This window comes from Platichthys flesus, chromosome 2, assembly GCF_949316205.1.
Source record: "Platichthys flesus chromosome 2, fPlaFle2.1, whole genome shotgun sequence".
Taxonomy (NCBI): domain Eukaryota; kingdom Metazoa; phylum Chordata; class Actinopteri; order Pleuronectiformes; family Pleuronectidae; genus Platichthys; species Platichthys flesus.
The window spans coordinates 12,181,105-12,202,949 of NC_084946.1; the positions used below are offsets into that span (position 1 = coordinate 12,181,105).

Consider the following 21,845-nt stretch of genomic DNA (forward strand, 5'->3'; position numbering starts at 1 on the left):
AACCTGTGTGTGTATATATATATTAACACACATATATATACAGGTATGCCTGCAGGTCCTGTGGAAACTACTTGTTTTGTGGTTGTCGTAGATTATTTGGAACATGACGTTGCTGTGTGTGCGTGTGTGTGTGTGTGCATGCGTGTGTCTGTGTGTGTGTGTGTGTGTGTCTGTGACGCTGCTGGGTCGCAACTGTGTCGCAGCTCCGTGCCAAACAATGGCAACTTAAAAACTAAACATCTCGCCCGTTGTAACTGCCATCGTTAATGCAGCAGAGGTAATACGTTTTGGACTCCAGTACCAAACATGTGCCTAGTCACAGTACTACGATCGGCCTATAAACAAGCTTTGATTAGTGGCCGCATTTACAAACAGCAACCGCGGAAGACCCACGACCCCGTCCCACAACCATCACCGGGCGGCCAGGATTTCCCTGTGGATTATAACAACTACATGCGCCAACTCCAACATCACCAATGGGCAATGTTCGAGGTCCACAAAAGACACTTCAGGAGATCGTTGGATACCAAGCAACTTCAAGCAAGAACTTACTTTGCCTGCTCCGGTGATCCGAAGAAATGGACTAAAGTTGCATCCATCCTAATCTGTGTATTCTTCAAAAATGGATTATTTCGTGCGCGACGTGCCAGCAGGAAGGAGTTCGGATTACCACTTCTGAAATATGTGGCACGAGTCCTAAAAAAGTTCCCCCTAATGGAAAAATATCCAGCGGAGTTTACATCGGTTTCCAATACTTCCTGGATGGAAAAACAGCTGATCTACGTGAGAGACGTCATCCAACCCAGCTCAGCAAAAGAGGAGCAGCGGAACACCGTGAACATCAGAGGGCAGTAAGCAGAGAAAAATTATCCTATCTATGGCAGCACAGAAAATCAAAAGCCATTGACATAATTCTCAATAATAATACCTTTCCTTCTCCCCCACCCACTGTTAATGACACTAGTGCTGTGAATAAACATTATTTGGCCAAATGTCAATCACCCCCTTCTGAACCAGGGACCCCGCCCCCCTGGGCCATAGCATAGCGTCAGATGTTCCAGATTATTATCCATCCATAGCTAACTTCACTTTTGATGAAGTGGATAAAGTTGTGTCCCAGCTACCAAACAACACAGCTGGTGGATATGATGGGGTGACATATGAAAACATTAAAGCCACAAGATCCTGGTCCACCCAAACTCTTGTTAATATATTTAATATCTGTTTAATTAATGGAAAGGTACCTAATTCATGGAAGGGGGCCCTCATACATAGAATACCAAAGAAAGACAATATTCCAAATGATCCATCTACATGGAGAGACATTTCTCTACTCCCCACTTTTTACAAAGTCCTCATGAAATGTCTTCTTGCCCGCATCCTCCCATGGCTTGTAGACACAGGCACTCTCTCACCTAAACAAAAAGCCTACATAGACAGACAAGGCATGCATGAACATGTGTTTTGCCTTAAAACTGGAATTGATGACTTCAAACATGAATCATGTAAATTCTACACTGTATTCCTGGATTTTAGAGATGCCTTTGGGACACTGTCTCACAATATGATGCTCCGCACACTAAAGGAAATCCATCTACCTAAACCCCAACTACCTCAACAAGGGATCTTTTTTGCAGGTCATCTGTGGAGACCAGCTCACAGAGCCTGTACCTCTCCAGGTAGTGGTTAAAACAGGCTGCCCCTGGAGTGCTGTTAACTTTATTCTTGCCATCAACCAGTGGCTGAAATGGCTCTGTCAGTGTGACCACCACAAATCAGATCCCCAAACCCTGTCCAGGGGTACGCTGATGATGTGGAGATGTCCTCTAGGGATGAGAGTGTTATTACGAACATGCTGGGCAGAACAGATGAGTTTCTGCTCTGGTCAAAGCTGGAGGTAAAACATACCAAATGTGCAGCACTCTATGAACGATGCAGCGGTGGAAACCGCTGGTACAAAGCGAAATCAGACAAACCTCCCAATTTCACACTAATGTGACAACCAATCAGGGTCTACTCTCGTCACGAGACTTACCCCTATCTGGGCCATAAGTTCACTATTTCAGGCGAGTGGGGTGAGCAAATACAGAAGCTATCCTGTGACTATAAGAACAGAATTGATCTAATTGATTCCTCACCCCTCCCTGTAGTCATGAAACTGGAGGCCATCAGAGAAGTGGCCCTGGCACAGATACAACATCTCTTTGTGAATGTCCACATCCCACAGAATGTCCTACTAGACATGAACAATAAAACAGTGGAAGCTGTCAGGAGATGGCTAGGACTGAACACTCACTCCACTCGGGATATACTCTTCCTCTCACACAAAGAGGGGGGGGCTCGGTGTCCCTAATGTGGAGTGGACCTACACCACTACAAGGCTGACACACCTCATCAGGATGCTAAATAATGATGATGCTGCCGTTCGAGAGCTAGCCAGAGCCTCCCTCCTACTGGACCTCAGGAGGAGAAAGGTCCCTTTGGCAAATGCTGGCCAGGAGAACTTCCTGGGCTTCAGGAGGAAAGGCAATGGCAAGATGGATACCCAAGCTGCAGGCTACGGTTGTCGGTCAGACTGGCCGGACCTCAATGACCTGTGCAACAGAGCGGCAGTTCGACTGAAATGGGTGAAAGGAAATTCACCCACTGCACCAGACGCATCTGATGCAGTTGTCACAGACCCAGCGGTCAATGTGGAGGCTACTGTCTACCACAATGGGACACAACACACACTTCAAAACACAACAGCAAGAAAGTCCCTCCTGAACATTAAACAGGCAGAGACAAAATTACACTGGACTGGACTGAGACTGCAGGGAAAGGTGGCGTGCCTTGACTTTGCTGACCACTCTGTCTCTCATAGAATGTACAGGAACGCCTCAGTAGGAGAGGACATCCTCTGCTTCACTGTTAAAGCCAGACTACAGGTGTTGCCAACTAAATACAATCTTGCATTGTGGTACCCTAATAATCATCACCCACACTGTATAATGCATTCTAATCCCAACCAACATTTAGAATCCATTGCTCATATTGTTAATGGCTGTAATAAGTACAAAGGACTCTATATTACACGCCATGACCGCATTGTCGACCTCATTTCAAGCACTGTTAAGGGAGTATTCCCCCCAAATGTGTCAATGTACAAACACTCTCGACTAATGCCAGATTGGTTTAACAGTTCTGATGATGTGTTCTGTAACATCCCTAACACCCCTGATGTTGTTTTCTTGGACAAGGTTAAAAGGGAGGTAGTAGTCCTTGAGGTAGCCTGTGTCTATGACCTCTATATGGACATAGCCTTCCTTGACAAGTTGACCAAATACCAGCCCATTGTTGCTAAAATGAGAGACCTAGGCTATACATGTAAGCTGGTAATATTGATATTTGGAAGTCTGGGGCATGTCCATAAGCTTTCGGTCAGTGGACTACAACTGGCAGGACTTAGTAAGACAAAATCTAAACAACTAGCTAACAAGTTCTGCTCTGTATCAGCTGCTATAGGTAGTCTTGCTGTTTGGCGTAGGAGATGTTTCTTGTACCCATGAGTCACTAAGCTGTATTCAACCCCTGAGAAATGTTTGAATCCTTTTTGTATGAATATGATTGGTGGATTCAAATAAATTATTTAAATGTGTGTGTGCCAAGATGAGTAAGTGCCAGTCTTGAGAAAAACACCTCATGCTTTATTTCATTTGAACTAGAGCTGCAAAAGAGATTTCAAGAAGTAAATCACAGCTTTTGTGACTCTACTGTATTTTTTCAATTGTTGGGAGCTGATGAAAATTAAATGCAAAAATCTTTGTGTTGTCTCTCTTGAATCTTTTGTGAACCTCTTACCTGCAAGCTGCTCCTCATGATCACAACTTCCCCATCACCCAGGCGTCAGAACGTCGCTCCTTATTACAGCCCATGTATTTTATGATTTTTATGTTATCGCACTTCCATTTATTACACATGTTTTGGCTGGTGTATGCTCAGAGCCGTCTTGTTTGTCCTGCTGACTAGCAGCAGTTTTAGAGGACGTTTTTTTCTTGGTTTTGTCATTTAGCTCTAGTGTCCTCTGTGTTAACTGAGTCCGGGTTTTCCCTCCCTGTTTCACATATAGAAGTTGTTCTGCAAGTCAGAGACATGAGAGTACACTGGGTGTTGGAGATAATCTTTGACTAAATGGAAGAAAAACACACTCTTCTTCCTATCGTGATGTTCTTATTGTGGATCCATGGTAGCCTGACGTTGTCAGACTCACAATTCTAGTCAGAATGTGAGTCTGATACCGCTCCATTGGGCTGTGATTATGGGGCGTGTTTCAACCGAACCATAAAAAATGCTCTTGTCTCAATTGGATTGACCTACAAACAATCAGAGCAATGTACTATGTGACGTATGCTAAGCGACGCATTGTGAGTAATTTACTAAGGCCGGGTTCACACTGGACGCTGAAGCGACGCCAAGCCTTAAATAACAGCTGGCTCACATCCACTCCCATGTTAAACCTTTGTGCGGGTAACACCGGAGGCTGAAGCGCCGCTCTGTGCCAAGGCTGCCTAGCGCTGTGCAGCGATCGTTCCGGTGTCGAGTCAATTTTTTGCGCTTGACGCGAGCATATCACGCCACACTGAAAAATGATTTTAAACAATATTGATGACATAATTTATACGATATAAATGATCAAATATGCATCCCATACTTTAAAGCCCGCCCTGACAATGTGTTTGGTCCGAACAGAAGCATTGGAAAGCATAATTTCTTCCCAATGGAGCGACTCCAGACCGAACTTCCCGACCGAAAATGTTGTGGGCGGGGCTAAGTTTGTCTGGCACCCAGGCTAGCCTACTTCAGAGGTTTAAACAATTTACAGACCTTAGTTAACTATTAAAAAAGAGGAGTCTCTGATTAAGCTCAATCTGGAGCATTGCAGCAACAAGAGGACAAACAGGCTGACTGAGATCACCACATGTCTGTGTCAGTGGATAGATGAAATAAAAAGAATTGAATGATCAAAATATCTGGCTCTGATTTTGACCTGCGGTTTGACTCACTTGCCGACCACTGCTGTAGTTTATCAGAGGACTTAGACTTCCACAGAGGGCATTGGATGTTGTATGATTTAGAAAAGCGTTGTCCATTTTATAAACAATCTGTGGCTGAAAAGCCACCTATTTTTCAAATGAGCAAACATATTTGAATATCCATATGACAGGTGTTTTAAAGAGCTCCAAATGTCCACACTTGGGTTTATTGTTGGGATCGAAATGAAAACCAGACAGCAGACTATGGTAGAAAATTCTGGACCTTAGAAAATAGGAATAATTGATATGGGCATCATCATTACACAAACTTTGGTCATAGACCATAAAACAAACCAAAAGAAAGAAAGGTGCAACAAGCAGTATTTATCAAAGAGGTCGACCAAGGACCACAACAGCTGTTGAGTAATATCACAAAATAAAACGTTTAAGGCAGAAATATGGATATCAGACGATAACATGCAAACCAGTTACCGTGAGTAAGTACTAGGCAGCCAGATCGGAATTAGGAAAGAAGCAGTGGTGGAGACGAGTCCACAGAAGCTTTGGAACTAAGATTTCTGCAGTGATGAGACCAAACCAAAGTGATGTAAAGGCAAAAGTATGTAGAGAGAAAATGGCAACAAGCTCATCTGTGAAGTATTTTAATGATGAATAGTGTACGGTTTTCAGTTTGCAGAGCAATGAGAGAAATGCATTCAAACTAATCAGGAGGAACAAGGTCATGTGGCCAGAAAAGGACCTGAAACACATTGCTGATACAACTCGGGCTTCATCTTGGGGGGGGGAGGTGTAATACTTCACAGGCTCACAGAGGGTTTGTGTATTTGTGTGTGTCTAAGAAGAAGAAGAAAGTACTGTGTCCAGTAGTTAATAGTTTTTCAAAGCGGCAATAGTCTATGCATCTTTAAACATGTCTGGAGGGTGTTATTTATTTAGTCTTTCATTCAGTCAGACAACATACAGTCCATGTTGGACTCCAGGATCCTCTGCAACTTCTACAGATGCACCATAGAGAGCATCCGGACTGGCTGCATCACCGCCTGGTATGGCAGCTGCACCGCCCTGAACCGTAAGGCTTTACAGAGGGTGGTGAAGTCTGCCCAGCACATCACCAGGACAGTGCTACCATCTGTGCTACTCAAGCATGTCACTGCCAGCGAATGCTTAATGTTATTGTTGTGCATTTGACAATAAAAATCTTGAATCTTGAATGTCTAGAACCTGACACAGGCTCCGCACCAAAGGGGGGCGGTAGGGCACCATTTTCGTCCACTCGCTGCCATGTACACAGAGGAGAAGAAGAACAGAGGAGTGACAGCAGAAGTGAACCGCTCCCCCAGCAGCAGCGGCTATTGCCGTCAGTTCACTGAGTGAAACGGAGACGTTACCGGACAGGAGGTCGATGGACACGGAGCAGAATTGTCCACGGGTGACACGTTTTTTTTTACAACTTTGATCCGACTTGCTGACGCTGGATCAGTGGCTGCTGGTCCTAGCTATGTTCTCGTTGGTGGCAAACGGAATGAACGCTGTTGCTTCGAGTTTAGCATAGATACCGTTAACGTTAGCTTCAGTGGTAGTTATTAGCTCGGTTTACTCGGTGTCTATGGTGGCATCGAGCAGCCCGCCGCTGTAGACTGTCACGGTATCCAAACGCCAGGTGGTCGGGTGTTCGGTAAAGATGGATGACATCGACCCATCGACCTCTCACGCATTTCAGTCGGAGGTAAGTGTTGGATGTCGCTGTTTCATGCGGAGTAGTTTGCAGTCAAGGCTAACGACGTTAGCAGACGTCAACCCCCCCCCAGCGTGAGGTCTGTCACCACACGGTGTAGTAGCCGCTGCCTAGCGTTAGCTTACTGTTTACATAATGTTGCCTCTACTGCCCAAGTTATAAACGTGAAGCTAACTTTCATATTGAAAACCTAATAATTCGTTGAATGTGAGTCAGTCGGTAACGGCTCTTTAGACGGTACTTTGTCAGTAACTTTGATTGCATGTTTGTAACCAGCGTTAGCTTGAGGCTTGATCGAAAAGAAAACACTTCTTCATCACTGCGGAGCATGCTAACTGTAACGTTGGCTAACGACGCTACATGCGTGTATTGTCAGCTAACTCTTGAGCAACCCTGAAGCTTGTTATACTCCTTGGTTGTCTTTAATGCGAAGTCTTTTATACCTTCATAGTTGTGTTAATCAGGTAGAACTCAAACGACGCTAGCCTGCAGCTAGCCCCTTGGCATTAGTTTATTATCTGCTGTTTGCTAGCCGACCGAGCTAATGTTAGCTGTCTTTTTAAATGTGCTAATCAGTGGGGGTTGGTAAAGGAGGTTCACATGCGAGTCCAGAAAGAAACGTCCCAGTAGACAATCAAACTTTATCCCCTGTTAATCAGCTGGTTGTTGTTGTTGTGTTCGTCCCGAATCAGCACTGAGTGTCAGTCAGCAGAGTGAGTGCGGCGATCAGCTCTTAGTGTTGACGCCATGTCGAGATGTGTTGGTATGATCCAGCTTGTGTCTCAACGACCTGACTGTGTTTCAGGGCTTCAGTCCGCCATTCCGACGGAGGAGGACAGTTGAGGATTTTAACAAGTTTTGCACTTTTGTCCTGGCATACGCCGGTTACATCCCATACCCCCAAGAGGTAAGTAAACGAAGCCGATCGTTCCTTTACATGCACCGTCACATAAACACCTGTTTCGTTGTTGCGAAGCTGGCACATATTTGTGGGACCACATAAGGAATGTTTCTTAGAGTTACATAATGTATAGAAACATCTAACAAAAATAAAAGGACGGCAGTAAATAGATGGCTGCTTTTTACAAGTCTTACAAATAAATCAAGAGGTTTGTGGTGAATAAATGAAAACGATCTTTTAACAAAGATTCAATTGATTTGAGATAATATATGGATGAATTTAAAATAGTAAGTAAAGTAGACATGTATAGACTCCATGGTTAACCTTTCAGTTAAAACGCAGCAATTTACCAAATAATTAAATATAGTCAAATCTTTATAGTCTGAAGCAGCAACAGCAATCTAGCTGCATTTGGCAAACTGCTAAATAGTTTATAACATTGGGACAAATAAGCAAGAGGCACCGTTTTATTAAACGTCTCCAGGTTCCTGTATTAAATTAAAATTAAAGATAACATTCCTGACGGACTTTGTTACTGTTCTGCCTTCACTGGCTGCCTTACCATGCACTTTCCTGATTAGTCCAGAGACAAGAGCTTGCTGGACTGACTCACCTTAACACAAACCGAGACAGTGTTACTACAATATAAGGCTTAGTTCAGTTGCAATTTACTGATTGATAATTATCGTCTTATTGTTGAATGTTTGTAAAGAATTGTCCTGTTAACATCAGCTTTATCTCCTGATGTGATTTTTCCACTCGCTGACTGCCACTTGTCCCATTTATGTTTACAGGACTCTCCACTGCGTAGTAGTTCCAGCCCCCCCAACAGTACAGGCAGCACAGCTGACAGTGATGGCTGGACCTCAGGACCTCCGGCCTCATGCCCCCAGCGCCCTCCAAAGGTCCCACAGGACAGGAGCAGGAAACGTCCACAATCAGGAGCCACACTGTCCAGTCATATCAAGAGAGATGTTAGTTGAATTAGTGTCACATCTCACCCTTTTACTTGTTCACTCTCAGCCCTTCTGATATAAGTGACACTCTTTTTCCTCTTCTGCAGCAAACAATCACCACCCTTCATCCAGACGACCGCAGGAAATCAGACAAGTTGAAGAAGAGGAGGAGAAAGGAGAGGGAGCATCAGGTCAGCGAGGTCGATGAGACTCGGCAGGAGATCTCGCCAGTACCAGAGATGCAGTTCCCTGTGTCCTTCGGTGGCCGAATGATCAAAGAAGAGCCTGAAGATGATATCAGTATTCCCATCCACCCCCAGCATCTGCCTAGCCCGTCCACCTGCAAGGAGGAGCCCAAAGAGGAGCACAGTAACTGGGGCGGTCGAGACATCGAAGAAGGAGTAGTGAAGGTACAGAAGGTGGAGGGCCTAGCAGGAAGCAGAACGGTGTTCCGACAGGGGAAACAGGTGGTGTTCAGAGACGAAGATGGGTCAGGAGAGGATGAGGACATCATGGTAGATTCAGGTGAGACGTTGTTTTGTTGTGGATATTGAATTGGTATAAGTTTGACAATGTGGACAAGCTTTACTCAGTGGATTCTCTCTTGTCTCTTCAGATGACGACTCGTGGGACCTGGTCACATGTTTCTGCATGAAGCCTTTTGCGGGTCGGGCCATGATCGAGTGTAACAAGTGCAACACCTGGATCCACCTTTCTTGCGCCAAGATCCGCAAGAGCCACGTGCCAGAGTCATACATCTGCCATACCTGCCAAGAGACACATGGACTCCCAGATGCCCGCCGCTCCCACCGCTCCCGCGTGGGCCCGCGCAAGCACCTGCAAGATTGACCTCAATCTGAACCAAGCACTCTTACCACTTCCTCTCCTGATACTCTTCCCCTGTTGGACTGACCCCTCCTCAGTATCAGGTGTTGGACCCTTCCGTCTCTGTCCCTCATGGTCAGCCATGAACCCACATTTTCTATAAACACTTTTGGTGGACCTATCCCAAATCCTTATTCCATTTGAAAACAGTTGGAGTGCTATTTTAGATTTACCCAGGTTTGTTTCTGCTTCCCTACAGACTCTGCGTAAGGCAATCACTGAATAGAAGTTTGTCTGTAGATGATATTAGCATAGCAGCAAACCGCTACTGTTGGGACTTGGTGTCTCGTGAACACTGGAAAAATTTGAACTGCCATATAGAGAGAAAACCCTCACAACTGCCACCCACTATGGGGCATGCTGGGATCTGTGGGAAAGACTGTTTGCACTTTTTCTCACTTTTTTTCTTAGTTTTAAATCCATCTGACTCTTCTGTCACAGGGAAAGGTATGTCTTTCTGATGAAAATGGATTTTATTTCTCTAAGATGCCTCCTGAAAACATTACATAATTAATTGTTTATAAACAGAAAATAAGTTAAGCCTTGTGTTAATTGCTTCAGATGGTGCTATAGTGTTAAGCTGAGGTATAAACTAATAGAACAAAGATGTATGATATAAGACTGGAGTCTGCATCTGCTTCATCTGTCTGTTGTTCTGTTTTGTTATTTGTGACACTGTGCAAAAATATCACAGAGGCTTTAAGCCCGTACAACTGAACTAAACGCTTGTTCCTATAAACTTCACAAGCTGTCTTCCAGCCTCAGAATCAAGATGTTGCTTGACTACAAGTGGAGCTTTTTCACGCTGTTCAAATGGTGTTCCTATGTCATCAGAAATTCTTTCATATAAAAGTAATTTGTTATTTCACAGTTTGAAAAGACCCAGTCAATCCACAAGATTCAGATAACGGGACAGCTCTCACTAAAGGTGTCTTCTGTTGTATGTGGTCAATGGGATTTCAGAACAGGGCTAGAGGGTTGTATAGTTCAGTTATTTAACGTTTCCTCAGTTAAATGTTTCATGCTCAACTCAGAGACAAACATATTTATAGAAGGGAACCCCTGTGGCCGTCCTATGAGAGAGAGCAACAGAGCAAAAAGTTATCGTAACTGGAATAGTGGTGTTAGAGATTCTCTCAAGTGACCAGTTGACATTATGCATGCGAGTGTGTGTTGGTTTGAATGGTTAACACTGCGAGGGTGTTGCAAGTGCTGCTATGACTTGTCTCAACTAAGCCCTATGGTTTGAGGTCTTTTGTAAGATTGAGAAATGGATGTCAGCATAGTACTGTGGGCAGGATCAGTCCGTTATGTTTGTCTCTGAAGGGTCAGATCAGAAGAACAGACCTCAGTCTCTTACCACCTCTTGCTAAGATTTTCACAGCAGTATTTAGTTACTTCCATATGCAGCAAGTTTAGGACACATTTTTCCCTTGAAACTTGCTGTAATCTGGAGGAAAGATTTTAAGCTTTGATATTCATGTGCCATCTGCTGTTGGGCCTGTCTGTGTAGGCTACATGTTACTGATTATACAAAAGCCATACTGTAGAGTAACAGATTTTAGACTCACAACCTTGGATATTAGTCCGGGATGGGTTTTACAATGCAGAATCAATGACTTGACCAGGGAACAACTAACACACATGACAAATGTTTTGTTTGTAAGAACAAGACTTTTCATCTGTCTGCTGGTATTTACAAATGTAGGTTAATTGGTTCCTACCCAGCAATCCTGATGTGTTTTAATTTTTTTAAAGGCATTTCAAGACCTGAAATCATTTGCTGTTTCTCAGGACGTTCATGTCTTGAGGAGAACCTGAAGATGCCGTCAGGCACAAGTTCCTAACGTTAGTCTGCGTCTTAAAGACTTCAGATTAATAACGTCAACAATGCTCATTGTGATACAGCTCGTTTATTCTGATCCTGGGTTGTCCTATCCCCTTATTGAGAAAGCGTTGTCTGTACTGTGGTGCAAACTGTTTCTGTGAAACTATTGTAAACTATTGTAAATAAAGAGTTACCATTTTAACCTTCTCTTTCTGACTTCTGTGTTAGTGCATAGTCTATGATGACGTTCTTAAAATCAAACAACACACATGTTATTTTTTTCCCTTCACGTTTACTGTTTTCTTTACAGGACAGAGAATACAGGCTCCTCAACAATTCAATACATTTACATAAAGGGGGTCATTTTGGATGATGGGTTGGAAACAACAGCAGGGTGCAGTCTTTCTGCCGGCCTCATGGTGGCACCAGAGCAGAGCCGACCTGTTAAAATACTTGACAGCAAACTCAAAATTAAAAAGGAGACAAAACTAGAAACATTCAGTGCAAAATGGTTGCTGTAACTGCGACTTAAATTAAAGACAACTACCACTATATAGACGGATGTCCCATTCATTTTCCACTAATGGCAAAATCTGAGACAGACAAATGGACCAATCACTGCAGCACAATAGAATTCAATGAAGAGCTCTTAAAAGATTAAGCACAACTTCCCAAGTAGACAACAGTTTTGCTTTAAATACTGTACATTTTGTGCAAAATATTGTTCAGTAAAATACTTGTATAGTTTCTATCATACAGTCGAGTGTACAGGGATCATGGTTCATTACAGCGCTCCCAGATAAAATAAGGAACAACTAACTCTCACGCTTCCCTTTGCAGTTTCAGTGCCATCCACCTCCAGTTAAAACCATTTTAACTACTGACACAAATACAGATTCATATAGGCAATACACTTTGGGACATCTGTGCTACAACACCTACAACTCAAAAGCAAGTGCATTATAGGATACAAGATTTCATGTCAGCTTCACCTCGCTCAAAAAATAGTGACTAAGGGTGAGTTACAAGAGGCTTAGATTATCACTTAATGACAGGCATAAACACGCTGTCTGGAAACTGTACTTTAAGCATCTAATACAATACATAATCTATGTATGTATAAGAAGTGGCACTGCATTTCAGATGAATTCAACTCATTTCAAAAAATCAAAGGGTAATATCAAATTAAAAGATATGGGACAAAAACGATGCACATTCCTGTTTTTCAACCCCGCACTCACATATACTCAATAAAACATCTACTGTCAAATGATTTATGTGGCTCAGATCGGCTTCAGTCTCAAGTTATTGTCTGTCACAGTCAAAGTCAGTGCTGATCTACGCCCTCTAGTGGTCGCATCCCAACAACAAAAAGGATCTTTCAATTATTTCCATTAGGAAAAAAATGTAAATCCATAGTTACTGTCATCACTTGGTGTCTGCCAGATAAACACCAGTGATGAACAAACTATACCCTTCACGCCATAGCAACAAATTATAATAATGATACAACAAAAAAGTTTTGGCTGCAACTGCACAGATATAATCAATACAAAACACACAAATCAAACCCATGTGGATTTTGTGTCATTGAACTGCAGTGTAGTCTGAGATGTAAGAAAATAAAATCTGTGTAAAGAATTCAAGCCTGTCTCTCCTTTGTTGGATCAAAGAGTGTTTATGAAGATGGACGACATGACTGCTCGCCAAAGTTAAAGCCAAAGCAGTACAGGTCATAAATCCCACCTGGCCCATGTAACTTGATGGGACATGGACCAAAGTAAAAGTACACATTAAATAAACTTTTCTCAAAAAGCTGGTTTCTGTAATTTTAGATAGTTCTTATCACATCGATGTATGTCATTTTTTCTGGTAAGATTGGTTATAATGAGCTCTCTGATGCTATAAAATCAGGGTGAAATGTAATGATTGACAGTGAAGAGGGGAATTCAATACTGTGGCTCCCTCTATGGAGTGCTACAGAACAGACTCTGGTTTCAAATGTGCAAGATGGCAGCGTTCGTATCCGGGCATTTTAGCTTCATTTCTGGATAGTGGGAGGAAGTGGAGATGCATCGTCCACCTTTGTATGGTCTGCAGGTTGGACCATCACCAACACTTTCCCTCCCTATATTTCCAAACCAAACTAGAAACAAGTTTCGAGCACCAGGTTGTGTCTGCTCACTGGCGTCCTAATCAGCAGCAGACATGTTGATGAAAGGCAAAATAAATTAGCAGGAGACATTTTCAACAAGTTAACGAAAAATAACGTGAAGTTACATGGTCGACCCCGGGTCCACAGACATGAAGACCTGATCCTGCACCTGCATAGTGTTACTCTAAACATTTGCATGACTGGTATGTTATAACATTATTAGGCTTAAAACTACCAGGGTGTTAAAACACATTGGACAAAGACGACAAGGATAAGGGGTAAAATAACAGCACAGCTCATTTGTCTATACCTGTCATGACAAATATCAAGAAACATTAATAAATGCATCTGTGCACATTTAGCTCACCGTTTAAAGGGGAGAGCCACCACATCCGCAGTGACCACAGGTCCCTCTGTGTACATGTTAAACTATGCTGAGGGCAGATCTCAGATCTCCAGCAGCAGGCAGATAGGTGAGCAGCTGTGACAGGTGTTGTCGACCAGAGACTGGACTGGTGAGACCTCGTAGAAACTCTGCCCTGTCTCCTGGTCCCAAGGAAGGGGAAGAAAGGAAGTCCATACACAGATTCACTAATACTATGATAGAAGGGGACTGGAGGAGAGAAAACAAGGTCTTTTTCATGTGTTCCCTCCGTTCATGGGTTTGTCTGTTCACACAAAGTCTGTTTTATCAGCGTTTGCCCTCTGGTGCCGCAACAGCGTTGAGCTCCTACGACTCGGCTTCAATTCTGTGAGCTGAAAAGACAAAAACAACAATACAATAAAGCATCCAGGCTTTAGCCATGTTGTTATTAGCGCACAGCGACAGAATAATAATAGTGGTAATAAGGTAAAGTGGCTGCAGACTAACATTGCTTGGGTATCCGTAGAGGCTCGGCGTCTGCAGAGATGACTTGGTGCATCACACCTCTGAACTGGTACAGCAATTTAAGACTCTTCTCCTCTCCTACACAGGGGTCATAGAAGCCCGGCAGCCCCACCTGCACACAGAGAAACCACTCGTATGCATACAGGTAGATTTACTCATGCACGGTTGCATCCACTGACAGGTGAATAAACACACACTCACCTTAGAGGCCTCTGTGAGGATGAGTTTGGAGTCTTTGACCAGACACTGCAGGGGCAAAGTGACATCGATCACCTTTGCTTTCTCCTGCTTCTGGCTGGTGTCTGACACAAACTTTCCATACCAGGCATTCAGGATGATCAAGCCTAGACCGGGATAAACGATATGTGCAATGTTTATAAACGTCTGATATTATTCGAACAGAAATGCAGGAATAATTAATAATAATAAATATGTGTATATCCTCCTATAGCTGTGCAAACACTTGCAACACCTAGACTGACATTCAGTAGAGAACATACCTCCGCCAAGACCAAACAGTCCCCTCGCACACTCAAAGAAAACAGTACCCTTAAGGTGACTAACTTTTTTCAAAAAAATCCAGGAATTATTCCCTGAGAAATCATTGAAAATGTCAAATAAAACATCCAATCTTGCTATGTTAAAGAAAAAGAAACAGCACCAAAATGTTGACCCATACCACATCCTTCCAACAGGTTTCATTGGAATCCCTTCAGTAGATTTTGAGTAACTTGATTACAAACAAACGGACAGGGGTGAAAACAACCTTGTCGGAGGTAACTACAGTCGTATGTACTACGTTTGCTTGATATAAATAATATGGAGCAATTTCCATCATTGTCTATAAGGCACCTGAAGACATCCCATAGAGCAGCTGTCCAAATAATGATCCGCTCTCTCTACATTAATATAACATGAAATCCATTAGCACGCTGACGTCACAGTTTTGATTTATTTGAGAGTGCACTCTGGTGTACAAGCATAACAAGGTAACACTTCAGAGTGCAGATGGGCTACATCATCACCGTCTGGCTGCGTAGCCGGAGATGATGGAACTCAGACTTAGCTAAACAGAATCCTGGAGCTAGTGGATTATGCACCATGAGAAATGTGTGTGCATTCCACATTTGGATTTTTACCAAGTTCTGTCTGGCTGCAAATTAAAGATTCTCAGTTTCGCACCCTGGTGTAATGTCTGGGAGTAAGTGTGTGTGTGTGTGTGTGTGTGTGTGTGTGTGTGTGTATGTGTGTGCGTGTATGTCTTCCCTCACCCATCTTGGATTCTTCTGCTTCTATGACTCTCCTCACAGACTCCTGCATCAGCAGAACCTACAGAGGAGCCGAGGGAGTAAGAGGAGGAGGAGGAGAGTGAAATAGGAATAGGATAAGGGAGGAGAGAGAGGTTTTCAGACAAGATGAGGAGAGCTGAGCCCAGAAACAATGATCCCCTACACACACACAGACACACCCACAATGAATACGTGTGTGTTTGCATGTTGAGTGTGTGAGTGCTCACAGCAGACTCTGCCTCCTGCTTCTTCTTGGCGATGTCTGTGGCGGAGCTCTTCCTGTGCAGCTCCAGATCTCTGTGAAGCACACAGACAGACAGAGCAGACATCAACAATCGCCCGCTAGGATTCATCAGAGACGAGCAAAACCCTCTCTAGTACTAACGACAGCCTGGGCTGAAGAGATGCACGTCTGCCCAAATCAGGGGGGATAGAGTTGTCTTCAGCTTAAGAACAAAGTTTCCAGATACAACTCTTTGTTATACTACCACAAATTACATTAAAAGACAAGTAACCTTAAACTTGATTGTTAGTAAGGAAATGTATTAAATTCCATCTGACTTGTGAAGAATGTCTATTTAGGTAAAACTGATTATCTACTCTGACAAAGAGAGATGCTTACTGTGGAGTAGGGATGTCACAAGAGCCGATACTTATGATACCTTTCGATACTAAAATAACACACACGATGCCCATCTTTTTGAAGCACCGTAAGAACCGTGAGCGCCGATGCCAGTGATCTCACTGTGTGCTCGCTCCCCGCCCCGCTCACTCGCTCAGAGACACAGTCTCTATCTCAGAGCGCGCGCGCACACACACACAAACACACACACATCGCCCACTCCTGGTGTTTCATGACGGCCTGATACAGTGATGATTTAAAAAATGAACGTGACTTTCACTCATGTTCAACTTATGAAAACTGATTCGTTAAGTTCGCCGTTTGCGAAAAATATGCACAACACTGCACAGGGAGCCACTGCAGAGGGGCTGAAGAGCTGCATACGGCTCCGGAGCCGCAGGCTGCCGACCCCTGCTCTGGAGGATGACGTGAAGCGTTTTTTTACCGTGGTATCGAAATTAGCATCGAGAATCGTGTTATTTTACTGGTATTGGCACCGACTACTGAATTTTTGGTATCGTGACACCCCTACTGTGGAGCTGTACTCACTGTTCTTTCTGTGCATGTGTATACGGGATGATAACCAGTCTGTGGATGGCCAAGTAAACCAGAAGGGGTCCCACGGTGGCGTAGAAGACGGCACTGGGCAGCAGCTGATCCGTCAGGTGGACCGGAAACAGGTAGGTTTGACTGGCACGCGCCAACCTGCATGAGAACAGCAGCACAAACATGCACGTGAATTAGAGAACTACAGATCAGACAGGGAGCAGCAGCGGAGTGAGGTAATGTTTTGGGTTGGCCAGTACTTGATCTTGAGCGTGACTCCCTGCGGGACGCCGACGCTGACAGTGGCTGACAGGACACTGTGTCTGCTGATCTTCCTCTCTGCTCCATATTCCACCACGGTGCCAAACCAGCCTGTCCTGGAGAGAGAGGGAGCCAGGAGAGAACAGAGACATGGAGCTGAGCTATTGAATGCAATAACATGGGCAGAATGAGACAGAGTAAGAAGCCAATTGAACTGGACTCAAATGGTCTGGGATCAAATATAGCTTTCGTGTTTAACGGCAGTTCAAGATTCAAGATTCAACAATAACATTAAGCAGTCGCTGGCAGTGAAATGCTTGAGTCACAGGCTCTCTTCTGCATGCACGTTTTAACAACGCGTATGTTTTCATATTGTTAACTGACTAGATTTTTTGATAATTTTTATAGTAAAGCTCCTTTTTAAAATATGTTCTCGTATGTGGCATAGTTGCAGTAGGAAGGTTCCCGGGTTTGAATCCCAGCTTTCTGTGTGGAGTTTGCATGCTCTCCTCGTGTCTCTGTGGGTTTTTTCCAGCTTCCTCCCTGAGCCCAAACACAAGCAGTTTGTTGGCCCCCATGACCCTCAAAGGATAAGCTTCATAGATAATGGATGGGTGGTGTAGCTGCTTACTGCTGCTCTTTTAATGCTGCCTATGTCCTGTCATTTTCTTTTATTTCCCCGTCTCTGGAAAGCACTCAAGTCAATTAAGTTATGATTTTCAAGTCACATTATTAATTGGTTTATAAAGGATATTTGATGTACAAGGCCATGAAAACTAAGTTATCTTGTTTTCTTCGGTCATGATCACAAAACTGCTAATCATTATATACCATTTTGTGCATAGTCACATATTTGCTCATGATCCTGAGAAGAAGTATTATGTCAGACCTACTTGATAGAGCCTTTGACTTTGGTCTGGTCTTCATCCTGAAACTTGTACTGGTAGCTCATCATCAGGTAGGAGTGAGGCACACCCAGCTATAAGAGGGTGGGGTGGGGAGACCACAAAAACCACACATAGTGTAAAAGAAGAAAAACAAGGTTAAGTACAGATATGTTCAGTTACCACACTGTGATGTATTCATCCTAATGACAGACAGTGGCAGTATTGGTGAATGTATTTGTGTGCACCTGCAGAGCTAAAGTGAAGTGGCTGCTCTTTGTGTCTCGGACCAGGCTGGTGGTCATGGCGCTGTGGGGCCCCCAGCGCCACTGAAGGTAACCCATGGTGTTCTGGTCCAGGTGGCGGGCTGTCATCAGAGAGCAGCTCGGTCGCAGGCCGCGCGGAGAGAACTGCAATCCACACTGGGCTGTTAAGAAACTAGACAGAGAAAAGACAGAGAGATTAACATGAGACTAAATCAAAGAGAGGGAGAATCTGGTTCTTCTGTTCATACAGTAAGTGCTATTGTTCCACATGTCATACAGCTGGACCTTACCATCGTGAAGTGACATTGCGAAACATCTTTAACCCAATGAGAGGCCCAAGTATGTCCCCAGCACCGAACTCCACCTGCAGAGACATATGTATATATAGAGAGAACTGAATGTACCTACATCACTCACCAAAGCTGTTTTGTCCCATCTTGACATTCATGCTTTAAAAGGCCTCTTCAGGTTGGAGGACATATTAGTGCTTTATATATTGCATGCATGTATGTGTATGTGTGTACCTCTCCCCAGCCCTTGGCTGAAGTCACCCTTCGCACAGTCATGTTGATGTTGCCCCCTCCATTCCCATTGTGTGTATTGAGTGAACCAGACAGCACTGCTGTGTCAGAGTTGGTCAGAGGAGCCTGGAGAGAGAAAGAGGTGATGTCTGATAAATACTCCAGTGATCCTGACCCAGGTAAGAAGTCTTGCCGGAGGCAAAAGCAGTGTGAGTGTGTTCAGTTATACCTCTATGGACTGAGAAATGTGCATCTTGTTAATTTCGATATGAGGAAAGCCTCCTCCTGGCAACTCTTCAAAGTCCTCATCATAGCGGTCAAACAGGTCTGTTGCATCCACACCAACGCTGATAGTGCCCTGAAAAAGAATGCGTGAAGGTAAGGGATTGAAAGAATGAATTACAAAAAAAAGGTTGAATATAGGGTGCATGATAATGTAAATGTAGAAACGATCCACAAACTAAATAAGGTTGTGATGTTGAGAATAGGCAGCACAGTGATGCAGCGGTTAGCACTGTCGCCTCATAGCAGGAATCCTAGTTCCCATACAGGTAGAGGCCCATACGAGAAATACAGTGAAAGAAGTGACTGTGGCAAAGGGATGTGAAGAACTGAAAGAACCTTTGGGTTGGTCCTTTGCTGCAGTCTCCGCTCCTCTCTTTCTCTCTGCAGCCTCTCGTACTCCTCTCGTATTTCTGCTGGAGTTCTCTTCCTCTCCACCACCTACACAGCATCATCATCATCATCATCATCATTAGATATTGCAAATATATTTACACTTAACATGTAATGTTTGGGCGAAACAACTCAAAGTGAGATAAAAAGATGACACACACCTCCCATCCTTCCACCTCCAGCCCCTTACTCCCAAAGATGTCATAGATGGCTCTGGAGTGAGCGTCACAGAGCACTGAGGGGAAAGAGAGAGGTCACCGTTCAGTTTATGCAGGGGTCGCTGCTGGGTTTTTTCTGACGTTAAATCGGTTTTGCTTCCCAAGGAAACACAGTTTAATGGCAAGTTGAATGGCAATTAACAATTAAATGGTTTAAATCCCAGTTACCTTCATACGCCCGGTGCACCTGGTTGAAAAGCTGCTCGGCTTGTCTCTTCAGCTCCGGGTCTCGATGTTTGTCAGGGTGGTAGAGCATACACAGCCTCCGGTACGACGCCTTCAGCTCCTCCAACGTAGCCTGTAATTAGAGAGAGGACAGGTTTCACTCCTTGAGGACTGCGGCTAGCAATTACTGTCATTACCGATTAATCTACTGTGTGCTTTGGTGAATAACTGACTAATTCCCTGGTTTGTAAAAGGTCGTTAAATTGCTTGGTTTTGTCTAAACACCAGTCCAGACCTATTAAATCACGTACTTAATGCAGGATGTCTTCACGAGGCTTGAGAGGCTGTAGCCTGTACTTCACTCATTCACTTAAATCATACACTTTTTGACTGTCAGAATTGTTGCGGACTGATTTGCATTCAGTTGACTCATCCTTTCAGAACCCCCCCTCCAAAGTGGTGGTGGGACACTGCTACATGGAATCCTCCAGCTGAATGTCTTCCTGTCAGGCTGCCTCAGTCCCAGGTTACCTAGCGTTATCCAGATGAACTCAGGCCTCATAATCCCCCCCCCCCCCCCATCGTGCCCTGCGGAGGTGCACACATGGTATCTAACGTGCAAACATTATACACGCGTGCATCGTGTAAAGTGCATGTTTTAACACCCTGCTCGTCCATGACTCTGCAGCACCAGCCGCTCCACGGATCGTGGGGCTGATGGAGAAGACCGCTACTCCACACAGCGGTGATGCACCGACTCTCTCACAGGAGGTCTAACCGACAGTCAGGACCCCGGGAAATCGCCGTCGTCGTTGCGGATCGTTGTGAAACAAAGATAGAAACGCACCTCTTTCCTGACGTTGAGCAGAGAGTAGTAATCCTGGTTGTTTAACTCCAAATCATCACCTAAGGACGCCGCCATGTTCCCGTTTGGTCAGGTCCCGCCCACCCCTCCAGTGTTCTGGAAGCTCATTGGTCGGCCTCGAGGGAAGCGGAAGTCGTCCCTCCGCCCTTTGCTGGTTGAGGGAAATAAGAAAGAGGAGAAAGACCCATCCAGCGACAGGAGACCACAGGGATGAGTTTCTGCTTTTTTTGTTTGTAAGCGTATAAAAAACACTCTTTATTCACATGTCTTTATTCTTTCCCTCATTCCTCAGGTAAAACAGTTTGGAGGCTAACTCGTCGTGTCTGCTAACAAGGCTCATTGACACGAGTGTTCCATCAGCTCCACTGGACCCAGGGGAGCAATACATGACTCTTAATTACAATAACTTAAAATATTAGCAATATTACACTAACAACTCAAGTCCGAGTGACAGCTTTATCTATGTTCCCTGCTGTGTTTGAAGCAGCCTGCGAACTAGTCACAAAAGTACACTTATTATTAATAATTACACCTTTTCACCCCCCCACCAAATAAATTGATATTTTGGTATATATATATTTACCAATTTGATAATCCAGTCTTGTTATTTGTGTTCAATCTCTATTCTCTGCCATGCTGCCAGTCATTCTTTCTTTTTATAATTTTCATCACAGTTGTTGCAAAGGTGGAAAAGTAGCAGTACTGCAGTATTAAAATACTAATAGCATTGTATTTTATTATAAAAATTTTAATGCGGCTACTCGCATAAGAGTTTGGTTTCAATTTTTTTTATTTATTTGAGGTATATTTCTACCAAAAATGTGTGCTATGCATCATTTGTATAGGCTACAGATTAGACTATAGTTATGTTGTTTTTGAGCAAAGCAGCATCTTTTCTAAATAAAACAATAATATATATATATTTATTTATTTATTAAACTTTTGGTATACGGCAATTGATGAAAAATATATTGATACAATTATTGATATTTTGTTATCGCTCAGCCTTAGTTTCCTCCATCACTACACAGTTTTAATTAAACTGAATCTCCATTTCGGCTCCATATCTTATTTATCTTATATATATTTATCATTGTCATCCATCCTGTGTGAACCAAGGCGACATCAAGAACCATGTGTGTCTCTTCACA

At 43.7% G+C, this 21,845-nt stretch overlaps 2 protein-coding genes across 2 annotated transcripts; one reads left to right on the forward strand and one right to left on the reverse strand.

Moving 5' to 3' along the window:
• Window positions 1-6,342: 6,342 nt before the first annotated feature.
• phf13 (PHD finger protein 13) lies at window positions 6,343-11,545 on the forward strand. The gene is made up of 5 exons (XM_062398262.1): window positions 6,343-6,759; window positions 7,574-7,675; window positions 8,464-8,643; window positions 8,733-9,150; window positions 9,242-11,545. Exons 1-5 carry the CDS (start codon window positions 6,715-6,717, stop codon window positions 9,472-9,474), a joined length of 978 nt encoding a protein of 325 aa, XP_062254246.1. The 5' UTR covers window positions 6,343-6,714; the 3' UTR covers window positions 9,475-11,545.
• A 79-nt stretch (window positions 11,546-11,624) lies between these two features.
• On the reverse strand, window positions 11,625-20,774 carry dnajc11b (DnaJ (Hsp40) homolog, subfamily C, member 11b). Its single transcript, XM_062398263.1, has 16 exons — window positions 20,677-20,774; window positions 19,833-19,962; window positions 19,608-19,681; window positions 19,393-19,494; window positions 19,001-19,129; window positions 18,775-18,897; window positions 18,541-18,614; window positions 18,233-18,422; window positions 17,994-18,079; window positions 17,100-17,216; window positions 16,843-16,998; window positions 15,899-15,968; window positions 15,654-15,711; window positions 14,584-14,726; window positions 14,365-14,494; window positions 11,625-14,249 (listed from the first exon to the last, which is right to left on the reverse strand). The coding sequence occupies exons 1-16, from the start codon at window positions 20,749-20,751 to the stop codon at window positions 14,224-14,226; spliced, it is 1,683 nt and encodes a 560-aa protein (XP_062254247.1). The 5' UTR covers window positions 20,752-20,774; the 3' UTR covers window positions 11,625-14,223.
• Between the last annotated feature and the right edge of the window lie 1,071 nt (window positions 20,775-21,845).

Excerpts from the sequence above, each read along its gene's own strand:
- phf13 (XM_062398262.1), top strand. The coding sequence starts at position 6,715 with ATGGATGACATCGACCCATCGACCTCTCACGCATTTCAGTCGGAG. Across the intron at positions 6,760-7,573 it reads CTCACGCATTTCAGTCGGAG|GGCTTCAGTCCGCCATTCCG; the intron begins GTAAGTGTTGGA and ends ACTGTGTTTCAG. Across the intron at positions 8,644-8,732 it reads CCAGTCATATCAAGAGAGAT|CAAACAATCACCACCCTTCA; the intron begins GTTAGTTGAATT and ends CCTCTTCTGCAG.
- dnajc11b (XM_062398263.1), bottom strand. The coding sequence starts at position 20,751 with ATGGCGGCGTCCTTAGGTGATGATTTGGAGTTAAACAACCAGGATTAC. Across the intron at positions 18,080-18,232 it reads ACTTCACTTTAGCTCTGCAG|CTGGGTGTGCCTCACTCCTA; the intron begins GTGCACACAAAT and ends ACCCTCTTATAG. Across the intron at positions 14,495-14,583 it reads TCCTCACAGAGGCCTCTAAG|GTGGGGCTGCCGGGCTTCTA; the intron begins GTGAGTGTGTGT and ends CTCTGTGTGCAG.